General features: G+C 38.4%; 1 protein-coding gene across 1 annotated transcript in view; it reads right to left on the minus strand.

The window, feature by feature from the left end:
• Positions 1–26,868, minus strand: part of ADGRB3 (adhesion G protein-coupled receptor B3) — a 487,840-nt gene that overhangs the window by 250,717 nt on the left and 210,255 nt on the right. Inside the window, exons 10-11 of the mRNA XM_070954680.1 lie at positions 25,423–25,491; positions 23,227–23,335 (exon numbers count right to left, since the gene is read on the minus strand). Coding sequence (XP_070810781.1) covers positions 23,227–23,335; positions 25,423–25,491 — 178 coding nt within the window. The remainder of the gene's footprint in view (positions 1–23,226; positions 23,336–25,422; positions 25,492–26,868) is intronic.

A 26,868-nucleotide genomic window follows, 5' to 3' on the forward strand; every position in this document is an offset into this window, starting at 1 on the left:
AAGATGACAAGCTTAGGCATGACTAATAGACTGTGAGTGCAACACTGTGATTTTTATTCTCTCACTTGTCAGCTAGATTCAGAATCTTAGTACGGACTCTTCATTCTGTTATTCCATGACATGAGATTCACATGGAAGGAGATAGTATAGCTATATCTTCAAACCAGATTCTGAACTGATTAAAAATGACAGAATTAGGAAGAAAATATTATAAACTGCTTGAGGATGTATAATTTCTAGAACCAGACTAATGAAGCAGTAACAACTCTTATATCCATTGCACAGAAGCCCCATTAAATAGATTGACATATTAGCAGCCTGCAGCTTCCTTTTGGACAAAGTAGAAAAGCAGAAATCTGGTATCGTACAAGTCATTTTTGATTATTTTTCAATGTGAAAAATAATCATTACTATTGCTTCTGATTAGCACCTTTAGAGAGCAAAATACAATTGCACCTCACTTCATTTACCTTCACATTGACCATTCAGAGTAGCTGAATGATATTTTATTTGACATATAAGGAAAGAACATGCAAATAGTCTGAATAGCTTAAGGAGATTTTTCTCTAAGTTATTTATTACTTGTAGTGTGCCCTCAGTGTACAAAGCTTCCTTATTCAGCAGAGTACAACACTTCATTTAGCGACTGTTCAAAGTTACAATGGCACTGAAAAAGTGAGTTATGACTGTTTTTCACAGATACAACCTTTGCAGTATCCCCATGACCATGGGATTAAAATTCAGGCACTTGGCAACTGACTCATATTTATGACTGTTGCTGTGCCCCAAGGTCATGTGATCCCCTTTTGTGACCTTCTGACAAGCAAAGTCAATGGGGAAACCAGATTCACTTAACAACTGTGTAATCAACTTATTCACTGCAGTGATTCATTTAACAAATGAGGCAAGGAACATCATAAAATGGGGCAAAACTCACTTAACAAATGTCTCACTTAACAACAGAAATTTTGGGCTCAATTGTGGTCATAAATCAAGGACACTACCTGTACTTTACACAAGCCTTTCAGTACATTTATGATATATATTCCAATTAAAAAAAACAGCACTTAGCACTTAGACTTATATACCGCTTCACAGTGCTTTACAGTCCTCTCTAAGTGGTTTACAGAGTCAGCCTATTGCCCCCAACAATCTGGGTCTTCATTTTACCAACCTCAGAAGGATGAAAGGCTGAGTCAACCTTGAGCTTGGTGAGATTTGAACAGCCAAGGTAGCCGGCAGTCAGCAGAAGTAGCCTGCAGTATTGCATTCTAACCACTGCGCCATCATGGCTCAAAACAAGTCACTTTGATGATGCAAATGAGCATTAATCTCTCCTAAAAATATTTTGCCCAACAGTTTCTCGTTTACATAGCTTTTTGCATATTTGGTAAGAATCAAGATGTATTTGTCCTGTTTGAATTCAACCTTAGCTCCCATTCATTCAGAGACTATTCATCCACCTGGGTTGCCTCATTCAACAAAGATCCCCTTCCCTTTTATTTTTTTCAAACAGTGTGTATTTCCCTGAAAATAAGAGCCAATTGGAAAATAACCCCTAGCATGGTTTTTCAGGATGCTCGTAGTATAAGCCCTATCCAAAAATAAGCCCCAGTTAAGATCGTCAGCCAGCCAGACACATTTAGTACCGTATTTTCCCCAAAATAAAACCTAACTGAAAAATAAATCCTAATACATCTTTTGGAGCAAAAATTAATATAGGATCCGGTCTTATTTTCAAGGAAACACTGGTAACAATATAACCAGTGAGCTAGTAGAACAGATACTGTATGCAGATTTATCTGTCAAGTTATTGGAATAGCTCAATAAGAACACCAGTTAATCTTTAATGTATTTCATGAATAGTTCTGGTTGAATGCCCTTGTAGGGTTTTTTTTTATATGACCACCATCTCAACAAAATCTGGTTGCTGTGAAGTTGAGTGAAGAAAACTTAATCCTGGGTAAGGATGTGGGTAGAAAAAGGCATTTTGCAAAGCAAAACCTTAGCGAGGAAGAAAAACTCTGCAAACATGCTAAAGAGCTTGATGTGAAAACAGTTACCATCAGGCCAAACGGCTGTTTATGGTTTTAGCTTATTGGCCCAAATAAATCATGCTAAGCCCACGGTTGGGAAGAACCACTGAAATTCCAATGCTAAAGGCAGAAAATAAATCATTTAGGGAAAGCTTGAAGGACAACATGTAAACATGAAGAAAAAAAAATGAACAGAATTAAGCAATTAGGAATTATGCAAACTATTATTTAATGATGAGCATAACTGAGCCAAGCCACCTCTCCAAAACAGGGTTTTTTGTCCCTAGAAACAATGTTTAGTTTGCACTACAAAGCAATAGAACAACTGAATACAGTAGGCCCCCCTCCCCCCCCAAACAAGCATATATTGAATTGTGCTATTAATTTACAAAACCCAGAAACCCATTACGGTCAGTTTTAAGTGAGTTGTATGAAAATACATACTGACAGTTCATAGCTCTGAATGCAAATATGGGATATTATTTTTTTTTAACCAAAATGCCTGCCCATTTGTGTGTTATAATTGGTACAAGAATGGGGAAAACATAGGCAGGCTAAAAAATCTGTTTATCCATCTCACCCTATACATAATGCAGTGGTTATCTAGAGATCACTTGCATCCTGATTCAAGCACACTGAGTAGGACTCCATGGTAACATTGTCAGTTGGAAATAAGATTCACACTAGTTCTAAGCATTCGGCAGGCTGGCACATACTCACATTAGCAGGGAGAATAAACAATCCATTTTCTAAATAATCATAGAAAGAAGGTAATAGAGTCGATGTTATTTTCACACTGCATCTATTGACAATGATACACATGACTAATTTACAGCAAATGCCCCAGAGAGGGGTAAAAAGAGAAAGACAACAGGAAGATCTGTAAAAGCAGTTATAACAAAATAACAGCAGAAAACGATTTAGACTCTCCTAAGTGGTTTTCATTTTAAAGGAAAGTGTAATTCAAACCAAGAGACAAGGAAAATTAAGGTAATAATTATATTAGATTTCCAGAATATATTGCTTGACAGCTAGCTCTTTAACAAAGTTGAATTTAAGGCTGTTACATGCATGTGTACACAAATGCTCACAATTCTGAAATGGTTTATTTCAGTAGTTCAGATTTCTCTGTATCACACAACATTTATTTATTTATTTATTTGTTTAAATTTCTATACCGCCCTTCTCCAATGTAGGACTCAGGGCGGTGAACATAATCACCCCCCAGGATCACCGGGATCACAGGCAAGTCGCCATCTTGCGCATGCGCAGAAGTTTTGCAGTATCCTTCCCCAGGAGTCATCCAGCCACTGCACTCTGAAATTGTGTGCTTGTAAAGGGAGCATTGAATAGAGGCAGTCCTTCAGAGATTCATTTGCAGATAGACCTCAGTTAAAGAACTTTTCTTCAGAGACTGAAGTTATGGCAGTGCTGATCAGATGGCACTTATGCCTGGTCCAGGGGTGAAATCCAGCAGGTTCTAATGGGTTCTGGAGAACTGGTAGCAAAAATTTTTGAGCAGTTTGGAGAACCGATAGTGGAAATTTTGACTAGTTCGGAGAACTGGCAAATACCACCTCTGGCTGACCCCCGAGTGGGGTGGGAACAGAGATTTTGCAGTATCCTTCCCCTGGAGTGGGGTGGGAATGGAGATTTTGCAATATCCTTCCCCTGGAGTGGGATGGAATGGAGATTTTGCAATATCCTTCCCCCAGGAGTGGAGAGGAAATGGGGATTTGGCAGTATCCTTCCCCTGGAGTGGGCTGGGAATGGAGATTTTGCAGCATCCTTCCCCTGCCATGCCCACCAAGCCATACCACACCCACCAAGCTATGCCCACAGAACTGGTAGTAAAATAATTTCACCAGTGGCCTAGTCCCCATATTTATGGCTATTGCAGTGCCCCCATGGTCATATGATCAAAATTTGGGTGATTAGCAACCTGCCTGCACTTAAAACCAACCTCCCCCTCCATCTCTAGGCTTTAGGCTGCCCTGCTCAGCAGCAGTGGCAGTAATGCTGGGCTGAAGTAGCGCCTTCACCATTCTCAATCACCTTCTACCTTACCCAACACTGCCAGCACCACCATCACTGCGAAGGGCTACCTCATTCCTTGCGCCATGGCCAGCCACCCCATTGCACCACAGCACAAAGCCATAGCCACCCCTGCTGCCTTGCACTCTACCAATGCTGCTGGACCCAAAAGTCTTTGGCTGTTTTTTCATCCTGCAGCTGATGAGGTGAGCTCTCTGTGGTCTTATGTGAGGCAGCCGAGGCCATGTGAAGCTTTCTCCAAATTACACATGGCCTCTCACAAGGCTTAGGAGCCTTCTGAAACCTTCATTGAAAGCTGTGCATGATTCATAAAAGCACACGGGCGACTTGGAGAAAGATGTGCACAGCCTTGGAGAAGAGAGAGAGAGAGAGAGAGAGAGGGAGGGAGGGAGGGAGGGAGGGAGGGAGGGAGGGAGAGAGAGAGAGAGAGAGAGAGAGAGAATTCCACACTTGTTTCTGTATACTGTATATAGTACTTGAAAAGCCTATTTTTTCCTCCCTGGATTGTAAATCTGCATTCTTCTCTACTACTGTACATATGTGAAATAATAAACAGGAATCAGCTATGCTAGAATGAAAAAAATATGGATATACCATCTTTCCCCAAAAATAAGATCCTGTCTTATATTTTTTTGCCATCAAAAAAGGCACCAGGTCTTATTTTTTGGGGAGATGTCATCCACTGACTCACAGCACTTGCGTGTGTCACCTTCTTTTTGCTGTTAGAGGCCTTCAGGAATTTCTTTTTCTGCAACTGGCAAGCCCGGCAAGGCTTTTCTGAAGGCCTCTGCAGCCAATAACAAAGCTCTGGATCGATGAAGGCTGCAGAAGTCTCCAAGAAAGACTTGCAAGCTGCAGAAGAAATGGGCCAGCAAGGCAGGTGTCGGGGTGTGCGAGGCCTGGCTGCAACTGTCTGAAGGTAAGTAGTAAGGCAGATCCACTCCACCCCTTTTCACTCTGAAGTGGGTGTGGGTCTTAATTAGGGTTTATTTTGGGGGTAGGGCTTATTTTGGGCACACATGTAAAAATCAAGCTAGGACTTTCTTTCAGGGTAGGTTGTATTTTCAGGGAAACACAGTACTTTCTGCCTTCTCAGTGTGAAACATTTTTGTAATACTCATCAAGGCCTTCATCGAAGATGAAGGAAAAGTGGCCCACATAAATTTTTCCTTAGCATATATTTTTGTCAATAAAATATCTTTAGCCTCTGCGTAGATTAGATTTCATAGAAAACAAATTAAATCATTTAGTAAAATGCACATACATGGATGGTATATTATTGTAAACAACATTGGCTAAAATGCCATTTGTTCTGCTTTTATAGTGCATGTTTGTATTTGCAGAACATGTTTGAACAGAATAAAGTGCATGGTTCATAGAAGATAAATTCCTAATTTTGTACAATATCAATGGGGATAAGTTTTATAAAAAGATTTAACTAATTTTCATTAGAACAAAAATAATGTGTTTGCTCTGTATACACAAACACAAAGCAGAAAATCACTCTGGGTTAAGTGTTCACATAAGGAATTATGCAAAAAACATTTAAATGAGAAGCATAAAAGATCTTTAATTAAAACTATAAAACTATCTTTAATTAAAACATTAGTTATTTCAGATTTGCTGTAAGCTTTAACATTTTTTACTGTGTATTTTCAGCATAAAATAAAATAGTCCGATATTTTGTGCAAAGGCCCCTTGTATATTGTTTAATTTATCAGATGGTGGTGATTTTCTCTGAAAATGTTTGGAGTTTTTTTGGTATTTTGGTTTTTTTGGTATTTTATACTGTGTGAATTTTTTTTAATGTATATTACATGCTACTCAGCATTATAATGGAGTTGAGAAGCTAACTGTCTTCCTCTTTCTGCCTCTATATGCATGCATGAATGGGGAAAAAAATAGGTTACCAGAAGCTTCATTTCATTTGGAACAATGAAACATACTTAGTTCAAATGCAGATGGGATGTTCTTGAATCATATTGAATCAGCAAATGTGGTCAGGAATTATATCCTTACTACCAGAATGCAGGTAGTCCTTGACTTATAGCCATTCATTTAGTGACCATTCCAAGTTACAACGGCACTGAAAAAAATGACTTATGATCATTTTTTACACTTATGACCATTGCAGCATCTACATGGTCACGTGATCAAAATTCAGATCCTTGGCATCTAGTTCATATTTACGATAGTCGCAATCACGTGATCATATTTTGCAACCTTGTCACAAGCAAAATCAATGGGGAAGACAGATTCACTTAACAAATTGTGTTACTTAGCAACCTTGCAATGATTCACTTAACAACCTTAAGAGCCTTGGTAGTACAGTGGTCTAAGGCACCCTGTTATTAAGGTGGTTATTAAGACCAGCTGTCTGCAATTACTGCAGGTTCGAATCTCGCCAAGGCTCAAGGTTGACTCAGCCTTCCATCCTTTCTAAGGTAGGTAAATTGAGGACCCAGTTGTGCGGGCAATAAACTGACTTTGTATAAATATACAAAAGGATGAAGGCTATTGCTGAGCACATTGTAAGCCGCCCTGAGTCTCCGGAGAAGGGCGGCATATAAATCAAATTAAAAAAAAAAATGTGGCAAGAAACGTTGTAAAATAGAGCAAGATTCACTTAACAACTGTCTTGCTTAGCAACAGAAATGTTTGGCTCAATTGTAGTCATACGTTGAGGGATATCTGTAGTCTTTAAACAGTTATAACTGTTACCTTGAAAACAACTTCTGTATTTAGATACTGCCTTTTGCTCAAGGTAGTGTACAAAATGCTCCTTCCTCTTGTTTGTCCCCATAACAGCAGGGGTGCAATCTAAAATTTTTCCCTACCGGTTCTGTGGGTGTGGCTTGGTGGGGGGGGTGTCCTGTGACTGAGTGGGCGTGGCCAACTCAAAGTCACTCACAGCCATGCCCACTCAGTCACAAGACCCCCTCCCACCAAGCCACGGCCACAGAACCCGGTAGGAAAACTTTTTAAATTTCTATTCTGCTGGCGTGTCCTTACCTTTCTCCCATGGCTCTGCCTACCCGCCCCATTCCCCGGAGTCGGGGAATGCACCATTCCCCGACTCCTACTGCCCACCTTTCTCCTGCAGCTGTCTGTCAGGGAAGGCAAGTGCCCAAAAGGTATCAGAGTCGCTCACTCTCCTTCTTGAATGAGCCGCTCTGGTCCACGCACTGGCTCACAAGTGCACACTGTTTGTTTAATTCAGTGGCAGGTTGGATGTGTGCTTGCGCCGCCGGCGCGTGGACCAGAGCGGCTCATTCAAGAAGGAGAGTGAGCGAGTCCAGTACCTTTCGGGCACTTGACTTCCCTGACAGCCAGCTGCGAGAGAAAGGTGAGCAGTAGGAGCCGGGGAATGGGGTGGGTGGGCAGGTGGGCAGAGCCTCCAGCTTCCATTGCTACCGGTTCTCCGAACCACCGGCCATCATCACTACCTACTCGCCCGAGCCGGTCCGAACCAGGAGCATTTCACCCCTGCATAACAGGGGTGAGACAGAGCAACTGGCTGAAAATCATCCATTGAGTTTCCATGAGTTTAAAACTTGATCAAGAATCTGGTTCTTCCCACTCCTAGTCCAACATTTTAGCCAGTTTGGGATTAACACATTTTGTATGGCAACATCTTCATGGATGAAATTTTATCATTAAGCTGGTGAATATCACGTGGGTGCAGCATGGTAGAGAAATTCTTATCATTAAGAGTCCTAAAGAAGCTATTGCAAAGTTTTCCCAAAGATGCTTTATCAAAAGACAACTGGATTATGTTGGTTTTTTTTTCCTTTGAAGATGTTTTGTTTCTTACCCGAGAAGCATCTTCTGTTCTAACTGAATGAATGGTGGAGAATGGAAGGATGTATATTCCTTGCAGTCATCTAAGGGCAAAGATAGTGGTCTCAACAATTCTCAGTAGAGTGATAATAATGACCACATGGCTGCAACGATATACATCCTTCCATCCTTCCCTTAATGACCATCACATTTGTATAAAGATTGCTACAAAAAAGTCATAAGTCAGGCATGGTCATGTGACAACCTCTTTTTATGACCATCACAATTTATGACCAAAATTGTGGTTGTGCGTCAAGGATTTGGAGGAATATGAGGCAGATTTTGACAATGACCACCAGAGGGAGGTACGGTAGAAGGACTGGGCTGCTTTGTTACCAGAGAAAAAGAATGGGTAATTTGGTATAAAATCTCCATTTCTAAGTAGAATCTTTTCCTAGGTTCATAGGCATCTGTACATAATCAGAATGACTCTAAAATATGAGGAAAACTGCATCATGCTATCACAATGCGAGCTTTTCACTTTACAGTATATCTACACTACAACATCACACACATATACATAAAGTGCATGGTCATTCAATTTGTATCATTTGCCTTTTTTTCCCCTTCCCCCAATAAATGCCCATATCTAGGCTTCTTATCAGTGGACATTTTGGCCTCTACCTAGTGGTGGGATTCAAATAATTTAACAACCAGTTCTCTGCCCTAATAACCAGCTGGGTAGGTGTGGCTCGGTGGTCATGTGACCGTGTTGGCGTGGCCAACTCAAAGTCACTCACTGTTACAATGTAATAAGGGTTAACCAGAGAGGCAGTTTCTGTAAGCAGGGCAATAAAGATTAGGCTAGAAATAACACCAGAATGTTTCCTTCCTGCCTTCCTTACAGGATTAGCCCTGTAAAGCGGAAAAAAACAAAAGGAGATGTCTTCCAACAATGGGATCTCCGAACTGCTTAGAAAGTTAACAACCAGTTCTCCTGAATAGGTGCAAATTGGCTGAATCCCACCACTGCCTCTACCAGTTTTTTTAAACCCAAGTCTATTTATAACAGCAATAGCAATAGCTTTTATATACCACTTCATAGTGCTTTACAGTCCTCTCTAAGTGGTTTATAGAGTCAGCATATTGCCCCCCCCCAACAATCTGAGTCCTCATTTTTAGATAATGGTCCCCCTTGATTGGGTTCTGGGAAGGAAGCTATACTTTTAACCAAGCTTCTCAAACTCATGTTGGGGCTAGTGTTGGACTCACTTAGATTATTAGTATCAAATGTCTTCAACATCAGAGTTGCCTGAAGGCAAGGTGGCTAGCATATTAACTATCTAACTAACCAACCAACCAACCAACCAACCAACCAACCAACCAACCAACCAACTAACCAACCAAACAAAAATCCCTACCCTTGGGAGGAATGACTCACTACTTCTAATTGCAGTTATGGCCATATCTCTACTGATACTGGTATTGATCCCTGTACGGTAGGTGTGTAGTTGTTGGATCTAATTTTCATCTCATAGCAGAGAGTGAACTGAAAATAAAGACCTTTGTCATGGTCAAAGCTTGGTCAGCTGCAAATGAATTCTGGACTAATTAAGATGAATCTGCTTGGATTCTAATAGTTACTATTACTTTAGTCCTGTTCCCAGTCAGCCAAATCTGGGGAGAAGGAAGAGGCTCAAAAGGTGGTAAATGCTTCCTTGGCAGAAGGTTGTTACATAATTTTTGATATATAATTCAGCATCATGTTGGCATCTTAAAATCCCATTCCTTTTTCAGTCTCAGCCATTACAAGGAATGAGAGGGCTTCTTCCCTTCTGTTCGTTTTCATATTCTGTTGTTATCCAGTCCTTCTAAAGAGTGTTCTGGGACCAGACATCCCAGATGGCATTGGTTCAATTTTTGGCCCTACACTATTTGAAACTCACTTTCCCTCTCTCCTATTACCAATACACATACAGACATTCATAAAGCAGCACGTACATCACAAAAGAGCAAAAATCTTGCTGTGGTATTATACTGTATATGTCTGCATCAAAATTCTTCATACAGAGGCCTGTGCAAAGGCAAATGAAAAGAATTTTGATGCATTCATAGAAACATTCAAAGCACAGTTGCCTTTTGCATGCTATTTTAACACCTGTGAGTAAGAGAAAAGTGGAATGAGAATGGAGGCCATGAAAGAAACAATTTTTTTAAAGTGACAATTTGGAGGCTTTGCAGGGCCAGGCTAAAAGCCTCTAACTCAAATACATCTTCCCAGGATAAACAAAGCAAGGGCTTAGCTATGTGATACTAGATCACATAGCTACCCTATTTTTTTTTTCCAGGAAAATTAACATCAACTTAGCCACAGAAGACTGAGGATTGCTAATAAGCTTGGAAAAGATATTGAGAGGGGAGCAGAGCTCTGGGAAAGCAAAAGCAAGTAACACTCTAGAACAGGGGTGTCAAACTCAAGGCCTGTGGGTCACATCCAGCTCGCAGGGTGCTTAAATCTGGCCCATGGGGCCGACCTGGAAATAGCAAAGAAGCGGCCTGCGGTGCCTCTGGCAGCTAAAATGGAGTCCGGGGGGTAGCACGTAGCTCCTCTGTGCCCCATTTTGGCTGGCAAACTGCTGCAGGCCGTCCAGACAGAAAACGGGGCATGGGGAGCCCCCCTGTACCCCACTTTGGCCAGCAGGGTGCTGCAGAAGCATCTGCCCCATCTTACACTCACAGCCAGCCCACGGAGGAGAACTGCCTGGCTGCTATATGCAAACAGATGCATATGCTTATTTGCATACTTCTATAAAGAGGGATGATAACTCCATCTCTTCTGGGACATGGATTGGACTCTATGCTGTCAATAAATCAATTTATGTTTCAATGTAAGGTTTGCGCTTATGCGCTTATCCAAGATGCACCACAGGAGGTGAACTAGCTCCACACCTTTTAATAATAAATTAAAATGAACAATGATAATCCATATGAAATTCTGTAAAGATAAAGGTGTCAGCATTCTGATGCTGCCGTAAACCTAACAAGAGGTTTCTTAATCCACACTCAAGAAATTTCTGGTGAACTTCCTTTCTCAGTTCTAATGCAGAATGAGATACTTTTAATTCAACTGATACAATGGCTGCTTTGACAGCTCAGTCATAGAGACCCATCATACAGAGATTCCTGCAATCCTTCCTGGTGACACAAATGTATATTCACACAGTCTTTTTTTTTTTTTTTTAATCTCTCTATCCCCCCTTCCGGCGTCTCACCCCATCCCTTGAACAATTAGGCTTTGCAATGCCAGCATGTTCATGGGGTGGGGGGGAGATTTGATAAAGACTAAACTGAAAGCAGAGAACTTCATTTGTAGAACACACATTTAATTTTAATTATATTGCTTTACCTACTGGTGAGAGAATAATGCGGCTATTTCCTCCGAAGGCTTTTTAAAACAAGCATTGGGCTAATGACGGACTCTTTAAAATGAACTTTTAATTGCATGAGGCCAAGTTGTCTTCAAATTTCAATATGCTAAAGGAATTCACAAAGGCAGCAAATCCTAAATATACTTTCAAGAAGTATTCTGCATTCAGTACAGAAGTCTGTGGACATTCTCAATCATCCAGGTCATAGTTGTCTCAAAGATGCTTTTTTTTCTTCAAAAGGCAACTGGACTGTTTTTCTTTTCCTTGAGGAGTTTTGCTTCTCATCCAAGAAGCTTCATCAGTTCTGATGGCTTCCTTCCATCCCGCCCACCCCGCCCACCACCATCAGAACTGATGAAAGCAGTTCAGTTCAGCAGTTCCAATTCAATTCAATTCAGTTTAAACCTTTATTGTCAGAGTACAACATGTGTACAATGAGATTGGCTGAGTCTCTCTTCGTGCACCCCCCACAACACAATACAACTCACAGTGAACGGGAAAAAAAAAAATCCCTAGCCGAGTGAATCCTACTAACAAACACTCAATCCTATTGCACCATGTGAATTTATTGCACGTTCAGCCGAATAGGTTATAAAAAAATGCTTTTAAAAGTAAAAAAAAAGAGGCTCTGACGATCGCGCAGCTCAGCTGTGATAGTCAGAGCCTTTTTTAAAATCTTTTAAAAGCATTTTTAAAAGAAGTGGCAAGCGGGTGACTGGGTGATTGGGTAGGTGGGGGCCCAGGGATTTTTAGGACTGGTTCTCCGAACCACCCGCCGCCATTGCTACCGGATCAGCTGATCCGGTCCGAACTGGGAGCATTTCACCCATGCTTCTATAGTAGACTTATTTATAATCACATACCACGACAACCACAACCTTGTATCTGTGGTAAATGTTTAGTTCTCTTTGGGGCCACTGTATATTTTTGAAGATTAGTTGTAAAAAAATCTTATTGGAAATCATTCTGTTTCTTGTATATTTTTCATAATTTATTTCTATATATCCAAGAAGCTGGATCCTTCAAACCAATCAATATTTAACAAATTGGTGCTTTTAGCTATCTATAGCAAGCACATTTATCTGTCTGTTCTTCTGATTCATAGTCAATTGATTTGCCAGCTAAATGATGCTCAGACAGCCAAGAGCCAAATAAGACATCATTCACATCTCCATCTAATTTTTCCTGAGCTTTAAAAAGTCAAAATGCTAAAAGAGACTCAGAGAAAATGAAGGAAGTGCTGCTTGACCTGTTCCTCAAGAATTCCTCTTTTCTATCTGTTCACTTTACCGACATCTACAGATTGTCAGGATCAGAAGTCTGAACAACAGCCAGGATTTAAGACAGAAAAGTTGTTGGTTTCCATAGTTTCATCTGATTTTCAAAATTATAACTAAGAGGATAAAATATAGGCATTACTTTGTAAAATAGAATGTAACAATAAAGTGATAAAATTTGATCTGAAGACTTCTCCAGGCATTCTGCTGTTCAACGATCTATGTTTAGAATCATAGAATTGGAAGAGGCCATTTAGACCCCTGAGCCCAACCTGAATAGGCATGGAAATGAATTTGAACTGTGCTGCATATAAGATCAGATATGGAGCCTCCTCTTCTTTCATTTTGAAGACAAGAATATTTGCTCTTCTCCAATTTTTTTAATATTTTCCAATCTTCTTCAGGCTTTTAAGAAGAGGCTGGACAGCCACTTGTCTAGAATGGTATAGGGCCATGATGGCGAACCTCTGGCACGTGTGTCACAGTCACAATAAAATTGATTAAAATAGAAACCAAAATTAAAAGGCTAAAATAAAGACTGTAAGAAGTATTATTTTGCTCTAAGAGCATGGATTTCAAATCCCAGAATTCCCCAGGCAGGAACCATATTTTCACTGTTTTTGGAAAGTTATGAGACTGGGGAATAACCCTTCATGCTAGATCTCCTGGTAGGGCTGGGCCCTTAATCGGCATTCTTTAGCTGTCTGGTCAGGATAATAGGGATTGCTGGGAAAAGAAATACTTTCATTGCATATATTCCAAGCAAACCGCAAAAGTGATGGTTAATGGGGATCCGACTGTGAACTTTAACATAAGAAAAGGCACAAGACAAGGATGTTCGCTGTCCCCCCTACTATTTATATTAACATTGAAAGTACTAAATAGAAATATTAGACAAGATTCAGAAATAAAAGGAATGGAAATAAAAACAGAAGAATATAAGCTACAGGCATTTGCATAATACCATAAATACCTGGTATTTATTTTAGAAGAACCACAAGAATCTGGACCCAAGTTAATAAAAATAATAGCAGAGTACGGTGAAGTTGCAGGACTGAAAATGAATAAAGAGAAAACTAAAATACTAGTTAAAAATGTCACAGAGAAACAAACAAACAAAAACAAAAGAGTTGGTGGAAAAGATCGATATTCAGATAGTTAAGAAAGTTAAATACTTAGGAGTTCAGTTAACAGCAAGATGTGCAACTATAAAAGAAGATAATTATATAAAACTGCTACAACAAATCAAATTAGACTTGGAAAAATGGAAAAACCTGCAGCTATTGTTGATAGGAAGGATAGCTACAATAAAAATGAACATTTTGCTGAGACTGTTATTCTTATTTCAAACAATTCTGATAAAATTAGGAAAAAAAAATATTTGAAGATTTTTGAACATTTCAAACTGAAGGCAAATATCAAAGTGGGATATGGAGGCAACAGAGGTAGCTATACAGTACATTCACTATAGTGGTGGGTTGTTCCCAGTTCTGTCCAGTTCTTGCAAACCGGTAGTAAAAGCGGCGGGAGGCTCCACCTACCCGCCCGGACGTTATAATGGACGATATATGCATGTGCTGAAGTTTCTGTGCATGTGCAGAAACGCCGCATGCACGCTCCCATTGCGAACCGGTAGTAAAAGTAAGTAGAACCCACCCCTCATTCACTAAGTTCAAATTCTATAACCAACCTTAATTCAAAGATCCAAGAAACATTCAATCATTGTTTGTTTTATAAGCAGACAGGAAAATATTCAGGGCCTGAACTTGCTTCTGAATTCTGATATCTTTATAACTTAATTTTATCATCATTATAGCATCAATCACTTTGTCAAGCGGAAAACAGTCTTTCTTTAACAGAACTGAGCGATTACTATATAATAATAACCATATTTGAATTTTAATGAAAGTAACTTGGCCAAAGATAGCTTTAACTTTGAAATATTACTGGCAACACAGTGATGGTTTTTCTTAGTTCCCTTGCTAAAAAGTCTCTTCAGATTATAGCACATGCCTTTAATTGTATCATCAGAAAATCAAGGAGAAAAAATTGAAAATATCTTTGTCTTCATTTTGCTTTTTTTTTTTGTGCTGAGCACATTAACTCTTCCTCAAGCAAGGAGAAAGGCAGTTGTTATTCTTTTCCACCTCGTTAAATTGTCAGAGTAAGAGAAGCTGACTGATATATAACTGTTTATCACAAAGATCAATTTGTGAAGTTTGAGGAACACAGTGACCTGCTGTGTTTTAAAGAAAATCTCTTGGAGTGATTCTAAGAAGTGTAATAGGAAATATCAAGCATTAGAGGGCCAAATAGTAAAAGCTACTCTCAATTCCTGTATGACACAACTGAAAAGATGAAGGGAACATATAAGAGCTTTATCTGTAAAACTTTTTCTTATGTATAAAGATGTGGATTGAATGATTTAATGATTTTATTGGAAGTGTTCTGAGGTTGCTCTGAAGTTTCTTGTATTGAACTAGGAAATGAATTTGGAGATGCTATTCTTCAACTGTTTTTTTTTTCCTGCCAGATAAAATTGTCTGTAGCCTTCATTTTTCTTCTTAATTTGGAATTGTCAATCTATTTAGCATACTTTCTTCAGTTATGTTATACTAGGGCTGTCAAACTTGTGGCCCACGGGCTGGATGCATCACGTGCTGGCCACGCCCACGCCTAGTTTAGCAAAGGGGGGAAAGTCCCGATACATCACGTGACACTGCCATGATGACACGAGTTTGACACCCCTGTATCTGTACATTATAAAATATTTTCTTGGTTGTGCACCATAAGGGATAGGATGAAAAGTGTCAGTTCCTTTTCAATAGTCCTTGTTTGTCCAGATATTTAGATTTAGAACTTGTTATACCTAGAGCTTCAATGTGTTTAAGATGGGAGTTATTCAATAATCTGTTTTACTATTGGACAGTACAGTTACATAATTCAACAAGCTATTTCTCCCTCTTTTAAAATTTAATACTAATTTCACATCTGTTCTGCCCCAGCTACGGACCCCAAAGAACGCAGCACACACAAAGTCTGTACAAACCTTAGTTTACTAAATTAAATCAGTCTTTTTCAAACAAAGGCTGTTAATTAACTTTCTTAACAGCCTACAAGAATCCAAAGAATAAATAATTCTAATCTTACTATGGTTGGCAGAAAGCCCAGAAGCAATTTGCAGGAAACTGATAAGAGAACTAAGATCCAGATGCGAAGGAGAGTGAACAAAGTTGTTCCCTGCAAATTGCCTCAGTCGTCGTCCTTCCTTAAATAAGCTAAGGGAATGGCCAATTAGCCCCAAGCCTTACTCCCGAGGAGACCTCCTCCTGAGGAGCCATTCCTGCCTTTTGGCAGCTCTGCGCGCCCGTGCATCGAGAAGAGGCTCCTCCTCTTCTTCCTCTTCACTTATAGGAGCTTCTGGAGGTTCTGAAGGCCCTGGCTGAATCCCTGCCTCTGGCACCACATCTTCTCCAGCCTCCTCATTGTCCGATTCGAGTGCCAGCTGCACAAGCTGCTGGCGCAGCACCACACTAGCCTCCTCACTGTCGGAATCAGCTACTAGCTGCACAGGCTGCTGACGGGCCACAACATCTTCTTCTTCTTCCTAATGTATTCCTGCAAGTGCAGGGTCCACTTTTTGGATCACTGAATGCTACTTTGCACGGTCAGCTGCGTCTCCAGGGTGCAGGCCTGCGGCTTGCATATCTTTGTTGATAGTGTCTTGTAGAATTGTAGAATTCACATATGCACAACTATTTGGAGAATATTTCATTGAGCTCACTCAGCTTGTCTGAGAATCCTATTAGCATATTGTAAAAGTATTTTAATCAGCTTTGGTGAAAGGCTGATTTAAAAAACTCTCATATATGATAGTCAGGAGACTTTGAACTGGAATATTAATTTATAAAACTGGAACATAGTGATTGATTAAGGATGCTTCATCATGGTACATATGTCTTTTGGTTTAAATCTACTCTTTTTGTTTTTGCTTTTTTCATCTTGTTGAATATTTCCAGAGATTCACAACTAAGGCAGTCTCCAATTATTGCAAATGAAAAATATAATACATACAATTTATTAATCATAGCATTTATGAATTGTGAATAATTAAGTCTCTGATGCAAAAATTTTCCACCTTTCAAATCTAATACCTGCATGGCTTAGTTAGGCTTATTTTGGAAACTGTAGAAAACAAATACAAAAAGGCATTCTAGAGTTTTCAAATGCATAATAATTACAACTGATAGATGCCACTTTTCAAGAAAAACAAGGCAAAACATTCCCACTGCAACAAGGCAATCTAAATGCAAAAAGGCATTTCCTCATCTTTTTCCAGCACATTTTGATTAAAATAATATAACTTAATAGATATTTCAGCAGTTGAAACACAGGGCTGATCTTGTCTGACCTTGGCACTTAAAGAGTAAGGTCTAATTGTACTTCAATGGGAGATTCAAAGAGAATTCCAAAATTGTAGGCTTAACTGAGAAGTTGAAAAACAAACAAAAACCCCGAAAAAAGCAAGTCAACAACTCACTTTTGTAATGCTTCTAAGGAAAATAATTGACATGTCCATGAAGTCACTAGAAGTGACTCAAACAAATGAAGCAGCTGTTATTAAGTAGAAGAAAAAGGGAAGGAGGAGGGAAATTTATTTAACGCAGGGGTACCCAAACTCAACTTTTTGACTACCAAACCTTCATTAAAGGAAAACAATTTAATAAATACTGCTCTAATAGTACTACAAATAATCATTGTCGTCGTCATCATCATCATCATCATCATCATCATCATCATCATCATGCCCTTGAATAGTTTCATTGATCTTTAGGAGTCATTTTGGGAAACCCTGATCTAAGAAAAGATATTAATGATGAAATTAAGGACAAGAAATCATATACTGTATGACTACACACAAGACCCATGGTGGCACAGTGGTTAGAGTGCAGTACTGCAGGGCTAACTCACTGCTCACTCCAGGGGTTCAATTCTGAGTGGCTGAAGGTTGACTCAGCCTTCTATCCTTCTGAGGTCAGTAAAACGAGGACCCAGATGATTGGGGACAATATGCTGATCCAGCAAACCACTTAGAGATGGCTCTAAAGCACTGTGAAGCGGTATATAAGTCTAAGTGCTATTGCTACATGGCTTTGGCAGGCCCTCAATTATACTAGAGGAAAGTATTATAGAACGGCTTCTAATCTAAAGGACTTGCTTCTTCCAACAATGTATTACTATCATCTACTTTCCTTCCCAGCTTCTATTATAGATATGTGAATTTACCATTTAAGCTGCTCTCCTATACTCATTCCAGTTTAGTATTAATTACTTTTTTTAAAAAAAATCTTGTCCCAACAAAGACACTTTTGCAACAGTTTGCAAGGTTTCAGTCCATCCAGACTGCAAGCCAACATATTCTTCCATTGAATAATTCCTTTCTGCTGTATGTCCTGCTACTTTTCCCTTCCAGGAGATCTAATGCCATCCTGTCTCTTGTGGGACGGTTTTCTTGGACACATATATTTTTATACATGTGAGTGTTCATTTGCATATATATATATATATATATATAGATTCACAAAGTTAAATGTATACACTCAAGGTTAAAGCATCATACAGCGCATATAGAATGGTACAACAAGCAGCTTAAAAAAATCCCTTTCTTTTCCAGAATGTCCTCTAGTAACTTTTCTTTTTCTTCCTATCTTTCTGATGTGTTCAACAGAATACATGTCTTGACTATTTGGCAAGCAAATTCTGTCTCCTACCATAGTCACAGGCCATATGTGCATAATCTTTTTTTTTTTTTTTTTTTACATTTGAAATGGTAGGGGATCTGCTATTTTGAGTTACAACTCTATGCAGATTTATTTAAGAGGAAGCATACATCGGCATCTGTAGTAGAGGGCATGGTGAGGAGTAACCTCTAATCCTTACGTACTTGTATATAAGTATGGTGGTTGTATCATGCCATCATTTTGTCATCATCATGGTTAAGAAAACATGCCTGTAACATACACAACTATGTTTTTGAAGAGCATATGATACTCTTTATGAAAACATAATCATAATAGTGAAAAAGTAGTTCAAATAGATTTTGATAATAATAGTAATTTTTAACATGCCTGTTTTATATGCCTGTTTGGAACTGTAAGTAACAATTTGTAAGTGATAGCTCAGTTAGTTTGTGCTAAGTATTAAGATGTTTTGTGAATTCACAGTCTTTTCCTGCAGGCAATTGTTGTGATTATGCTTGTTAAATATATCGCTGTTTTAGTCAAGCTGTTTACATAAACAATATCACTTCTTTCCTCTCTCCCTCTCCCTCCCTTCCTCCTTCTATCTCTCTCTACAGCAGCAGATTCTTTTTGTTTCTCTGTTAATCAGTCTTTTCGGAAATGTCTTTGGCTCAGAATTGATTTTACTGACATAAAAATTATGAACAGTGTTGTATGTCAGTGCCAATGCCAATTTTGCTCTTGATTGTTAGATATAAGAGAGGAGCCTCCAGCTTTTTCAACACGACAGAAACATGTTGTATGATTGCTAAATCCAGTATATTTAATAGCTGCTTCCCTTTACTCTTTCAGATTCTATACTAACACTTATTAATTCTATTAACCTGAGATGTCTATTTAAGGCTATTCAAGAACTTATTTAGTAACATTCACATGTGCAGAACTGCCACAGCATTAGGAGAGGTTATGTCCCTCAACATCTTCTTCACTACTTAATTATGGCAAAAGCTATTTCTGCCTCTTTTATTGCATGAAATGAGAGCAAGCCACCTTAAATACATAAAATAAATACAGCACCCACTAAATGTCATCCTTCAAAACACCTCCAAATCCATCAAGCCAGTAAAAAAATATCTCTATTCAGCACATCAAGCATCATTTTTTTCCTATTGCTTTGTCTTGTGAAAGCAAGGTTTCTGTGATTTTGTGATTTTTGTGAAATTGGCACTTCAATATAATATTTAAAGAAGATTTTTTTCTGATGGGAGATTTAAAAAATAGACCTAGATTACAAATCACCAATAGGGATTACTATATTTATGATGGCTAAGAAGTCCACTATGTCTATAACTAAAGTAAATAGTCTTTTTGAGATGGTGAAAACATTTTAAGACGTTGTGGTGATTGTCCTCATAAAACAGCTATAGTGGGGTAGGGTGGTGATTCACAAAACATTTGACATGGCGAGTATGAACATTTGTCAGAAAGTAAACTTCTACCTGCTACCAAATTTTAGCCTTCAGGATATTCTCTATCCAGGGGTGAAATCCAGCAGGTTCTGACAGGTTCTGGAGAACCAGTAGCGGAGATTTTGAGTAGTTCAGAGAACCGGTATCGGAAATTTTGAGCAGTTCAGAGAACTGGTAAATACCACCTCTGTCTGGCCCCAGAGTGGGGTGGGAATGAAGATTTTGCAATATCCTTCCCCTGGAGTGGGGAGGGAATGGAGTTTCTGCAATATCCTTCCCCTGCCATGCCCACCAAGCCATGCCCACCAAGCCACACCATGCCATGCCCACAGAACTGGTAGTAAAAATATTTGGATTTCACCACTGTCTCTATCAGACTAATTCAATTACTGATGGTAATTATGTCCCATCAAGTCAATGCTGACTCTTAGCAACCACATAGACAGATTTTCAACAGTAGTACCTATCCCTAATCTGGTCCTTCAAGTATTCAAATGGTGCAATCATTGCCATTATAGTTGAGGCCATCCAACTTACTGGTGGTTATTCTCTTCTACCCCTCTCAGCATTATAGATTTCTCAATAGAGGTAGGTAGAATATACACAATATATTCAGAATATTACTTGAACCTGGTCATGTGTGCCTTAAGTGAGAACACTGGACTGATCTGTTCAATAATCCATTTGGTTTTTCTTCTTGGACTATATCCAAATCCAATATCAAAGTTTCCAAACATCAACACTCTTCTAATTCTGATTTTTCAAAGTTTAAAACTTTCTATTGCCTGCATGATTCTGCATGTGACATTTTTCTTGAGTGCTTCACTGTTGATAGTCAATACTAAAAGGCAGAAGCTATCCGTCACTTCTGTATTTTCTTTGACAGTTCTAAGGGTGGTTGCTATACCTGTTAGTCTTCTTTATATTAATTTGTTCTTATTTACCTTTAATCCTACTCCCTCCTTTTTATGTGCATCTTGATTTTCATTCTTAGTTTACCAAATATTTTCATTTCCAGATACCAAAGTAATGTTATTAACAGGTTACTAGTGTTTTCTTCCTCCAATTTTAAAACTACATTCATCTTTTTCACTTTCCCTCAATATATATTTGGCCTTATCTCTTTGCTGACTTGGAGCCAGTCTGCTCTGCTGTGTTCTATCTGGGTTGTTGTTGTTGTTGTTATCATTATCTTTATTCATTAAATATGAAACTCAGTCAACTGAACATTCAAAAATGCATCACAAATACCACTGACGGGCGATAATGGTTGATACGGGTTTCTGCCAGCGTCCTAGGTATCAACCAAGTATCTTCTTAAGATGTACAATGTTCCAAGTAGCACAGTTTTTTGCAGTTCCACTGGTGTTATGGCAGGAAGCTGCAATTTGCTGATGTATGTTATAAAATTCTTGGACATGGTACCAACTGCCCTGATGACAATGGGTATCACTGTTACATGTTTCATCCATAGCCGTGTAGTTTCGATGGCCAGGTTGCGATATTTCATGATTATTATTATTATTATTTAATTAAATTTGTATGTCACACATCTTGTTGTTCGAGGTGACTCTGGGTGGTCTATAGCATCCTCTAGATATAAGTTTCACATGAGGACAGTAAAATATTCTGGGATTCCTATTTTCATAAAGACATGCTACAGCTTGATATAGTCAATCTAACTGAAGGCCTTTCTGTAAGCAATAAACACATATTGATTTTTTTTTTAATTCCATGGCTTTCTTGATTATCTACTATGTATCAGCTATAATGTCCCTTATTCCTTGACCTTTCCATAACTCATAAAGAAGGATGCACATTTGGAATTTGAATGTTAATGAAGATATGGATGCAAAAGAATTAACTATGCTACATGTTTAAAATTAAAACAGAGTTTCTACCTAATACTTGTATTTAATTTGATATAAAGTCATCTTTGAATCAAATTCAACTCCTGATGACTTACATAGAGATAACAATGCAGTTGCCTTCATGTAATGTGAAAATGATTTGCTATTGCCTTTCTTCCAGGATATATTTTAACTCCCTAATTATAACAGATCGTTGTCCCAAAGCTGTTTTTTCAGGAGGCAACTGGACTTTGTTTTTTTCTTTGAAGACATTTCACTTCTCATTCAAGAAGCTTCTTCAGCTCTGACAGGATGGGGGGAATGGAAGGACTTGTATTCCTTGCAGACAGCTGGTCATTTGCATCCTTTTATAGCAGGAGTGTCAAACTGGCAGCTTGGGGGCCGGATGCATCATGCACAAACCATGCCCACCCCAGCTCTGCAAAGGGAAAACCATCGTAAAACATCACATGACGGCAATGTGATGCTGTGAGTTTGACACCCATGTTTTAGAGGATTGTTGAAACACTTAGAGGTTTATATGTGTCCTCAGGGTCACCTAAGTAGGATACAGATAAACCTCCAAGTGCTTCAATGACCCTCTAAAAGGATGCAAATGACCAACTGTCTGCAAGGAATACAAATCCTTCCATTCCCCACTATCCTGTCAGAGCTGAAGAAGCTTCTTGGATGAGAAGCGAAATGTCTTCAAAGAAAAAACAAGAAAGTCCATTTGCCGCCTGAAAAAGCACCTTGGGGACACCCATGACCTGAATGACTGAGAATCTCTACAGACTTATAACAGACCATTGCTTCTTGGAGAAACTTTTGTTTCATTTTCATTTTCATTTTATTAAATTTGTATACCGCCCTACTCCCGAAGGACTCAGGGCGGTGAACAGCCATAAAATAAAACATATAAATACAAAATTTAAAATAGAGATAAAACAAATTAAATAAATTTGGCTGAACCATATTTAAAACCCCAATAATTTAAAACCAAATTTAAAATTCCCATTTAAAAGAGGAGAAATTTAGGTCAGTCCGGCTTGCTGGAATAGGAACGTCTTAAGCGTGCGACGGAAGGTACGCAGATCCGGAATCCTCCGTATCTCGGGGGGGAGCTCGTTCCAGATAGTAGGTGCCCCCACAGAGAAGGCTCTCCCCCTGGGGGCCGCCAGTCGACATTGTTTATGAAGTCCATTTGATTTACTCACAAGGGTTTCCATTAAAGTGCCTTATATTTTAGTTTCAGAGGAAGAAATAACATAGCCCTTTTTGTGTAACATTACATATAACAGAATTGAAACTTCATTAGAAAAGCTGCAAAAGTAATTTCAGAGTAGGTTTATTTGCTCCTATGATATCTGCAATATCAGATTAGAAAAAAATATTTTACTTCATAATCACACTGACTTTCAAAATGTCGATCAAAAGGGAACATAATATACATGCTTTGATGACCAATACAAAAAAAAATAAATATTTGGAACAGAGGATGAATCTCAATCTTATTTATCACATAAATAATATTTACATGATATGACTTTTTAAGATATGTATGTGGTAAAAGACATTCCTATTTCTTACCTACATTTCCAGTCATTAAGTACGAATTCTGAAAGTCCATCATCCCCATTCCAACAATGTGTATAAAATCTTCAATCACCTGCATTAGTTCTATGGAGCCTTGGTAGATCTTTAGGAAGAAAATAAAATGTTGCAAGCTCAGTAACTGCAGGATCCCAATTTGTACAATAATCACCAGCAGCATAATAAAATAAATGAATGCTAGAACAGTGGGGTTGTTCCATGGGTGCCTTTTCAGCAATAGTACATGCTCTCATGGATCAAGCTTGTTTTCCCCAAAAACATCTAAAATGGATTGGCATATGGTAGGGGATCTTTTGGGATATAAAGGTAAAGGTTCCCCTCGCACATACGTGCTAGTTGTTCCTGACTCTAGAGGGCAGTGCTCATCTCTGTTTCAAAGCCAAAGAGCCAGCACTGTCCGAAGATGTCTTCATGGTCATGTGACCGGCATGACTAAACGCCAAATGCATTTAACCCTAACCCTAACACTGTTACCTTCCCACCAAAGGTGGTCCCTATTTTTCTACTTGCATTTTTTCATTTTTTACATGCTTTCGAACTGTTAGGTTGGCAGAAGCTGGGACAAGTAACGGGAGCTCACCCTGTTACATGGCACTAGGGATTTGAACCTCTGAACTGCAGACCTTTTGATAGACAAGCTCAGTGTCTTAGTCATTGAGCCACTGCGTGGTTCATATAATATAATGAGGATATAATGAGGGTTAAATGAGAACCTCCTGGGAGAAATAGAAGGGACTTGCTTGAGTTTCCTGATGATTTAGCACACTGTTATTTTTTGATTCAGTGTATACATTTACAGTCATTACAATGCAGGTAATTTTGCATTGCAAGTTCTTTTAATAAGAAATCAAAAGGAAAATGTGTTCACTTTATGATAAAAAGAGTACAATTTTGACTATTCCATTCCTGGAGAGCAGTTATGCAAAGTCAATTAAGTATGTGGAAAAATAGATGATAAATGGATATCAGCAAAAATTGATTTGTAAATTCTTAAAATCAAAAGATGAAGAAGCAATTGAATTAATTGTGCATTATTTCTGATTTGGCTTTTACATGCTAACTTTACACATATAATTTGCATATGTATGTTTTCAGATATTTTACTTTTGGACAAAGGTGGAGAACTGCTTTAAATAATTATTTTGCAACATTATTGGATGCATGTCACTCACTCAATGCAAACTGTCTTAAAATATAACTTTAAAAGCTCATTATGGTAAATCTAAAATCCTACCAAATGATTTTTGAAAGTCTTCCTGCCAAACATATCATCTCATAAGTTATAAAATATGCATATATGGTTTATAGCAAACAATGAATATTTAATCTAATGATATCTTGTGGAAAACCAGTCATTTCTTTCCTGACAACCTATCTTGTTATGTTATCTTTTAAGTATTCTGAATTATATATGTGCAAATATACTAAGACTGGGACAAACAAGGAAACTTCTGTCAATAGCAAAGTTTATATCATGAAGTAAAGAAAGGTAAAGGTTTCCCCACTCCAGCTGTGTCCGACTCTAGGGAGTGGTGTTCATCTGTGAGTCATCTGTATTTCTCAGCCAAGAGAACCAGTGTTGTCTGAAGACATTTCTGTGGTCATGTGGTCAGGATGACTATATGCTGAAGCACAAGGAACATTGTCACCTTCCCACCAAAGTGGTACCTATTTATCTACTTGCATTTACATGTTTTTGAATTGCTAGGTGGACAGGATCTAGGATAAGGACACATGGCACCTTGTCACGTGGCATCCAGGTCTTGAACCTGAACTGTCAGTTTTCCAACTGAGAAGCTCAGTGTCTTTAACCACTGAGCCATCATACCCCCTTAATGTCCATATAAGTATATAAAAAGAGCACTGATGGAGCAGGCCAAATATCTGTTTTGTGTACCAGCAATTAAATACAAGTAGAACATACAGTCTTAATTCTCTCTGATTCTTTTTCTTCAATAAAGTTGCCCTTCATCCTATAACTTCATGAGAACTAGCAATTATTCATAGCCTTGCAACCTATATATTTGACAATCCAAGAGATGAAAATATGCAGTCACTAGACACACAATTCTTGGGGGCCAGGTCAACTAGGATGATCTTTGACTGATGAATCAATAACAATCCTTTTGAAGGAGAAAACAGGGATGTGTCAACAGCACATGGGATATTTACCTGCTGTGCGTCTTCCCATTTTTCTTTGTTTTCTTCATCCAGAAGGTTGCTAACTATTTGAAAGAAGTTCTGAAAATTCAAGGAGACAATTACTTTTTATAAAAAAAATGATGCATCAAAACAATAAACTATTTTTGAAATACACGATGAAGTCCTACATAAGCTTTGTAGGTAAATCTGATCATAAGCCATTTTCTTAAGTCAGAAGTAGTCAATTTGGAACCCTTCAAACATTAGGGATATAGATCGCATGCTTATTTGACTCTGACTCTGTAGCATGGGGCTGAAGAAAGAGAAGTCCAAAATATGTGAAATGCCCTGATTTCCTTCCCTAAGTCAAGAAAAGCCATGGTTTGTTGTTAAGGTATGCTTTTATGTGATAAACAGTAATGATGCTTACAACACTAGAATATTTGTCATGATAACCAGATGTATTAACTACTGAGTTTTGGGATCATTATTATTTAGCATTGAGTTCTGTTGCCATTACAGTTATTCATTAGCCTTTATGTGAGCTAGATATTTTAAGAAATATCAGATCCATCTGTTATGGCACTGGCCCAATAGAGCATTTCACCATGAGATCCAAAGGCTCCCAACTTTCCTGGTCTTTTGGAAAATTGTGATGAACTGGTTCTTCCCCCAAAGATTGGGTCAGGTTTTTAGTTGAACTCTATATAATATGCAGCTGCTTTGTGAGTTCCATATGCTGCTTAGATGATTGTATTATGCTTATTTTTAATTTTGTATGTGGTATGATTGTAATTCTATGTAGGTATCTATATAGTGTATTGTATACTTATAAAGTAGATTGTTCTTAGCTGCTTATATATTTAACATGGGTGGATCTATAAATTCTCTAAATAAATATTTAAAAAAAAACGTGTTTCAGGCTGCACATTTGAGAAAGATATGCTTGCCATATCTGTGTTATTCTCTGGCAATTATTGTGTAAAAGTGAAAAACACATAATTGCTATAGCAACAGGTAGCAACAGGATGTATGATTACAGTCCTCTCTCTTTGTAAATAAATCAGTCCCAGAGGGTGTAGAAAAAAACTTTATTTAAAGAAAAGGTAAAATTGTAGATAAACTCATTTTAACTTTAAATATTAAAATGTAGATGATCAGTGTTGTATAAGATGAAAGTACAGTGTTGTTGTGATCTAGGAAATCAGCAACTGCAAATTAAAAGGGTAAAAAATGAAATAGGAAATATAAAAGTAAATTGAACAAGCGAGCATACAGTAAGATGGTGTTGACCCACTGCCAGTAAGGAAAAGCTATATTTTAGGGGATCAATAGCACAGATACCCTGAAGGTTTATTTCAAATTGATAGACAATGCGGTACCTTTACAATGAGCCAAATCATCAGTGCTTTGATAATCAAATTGAGTTCCACCCACTCAGCAATATCTATTTCCATTCAATAATCCCAGATAAAG

Source organism: Pituophis catenifer, unplaced genomic scaffold (assembly GCF_029215685.1).
Source record: "Pituophis catenifer annectens isolate HBS135680 unplaced genomic scaffold, rPitCat1.0.hap2 SCAF_1, whole genome shotgun sequence".
Taxonomy (NCBI): domain Eukaryota; kingdom Metazoa; phylum Chordata; class Lepidosauria; order Squamata; family Colubridae; genus Pituophis; species Pituophis catenifer.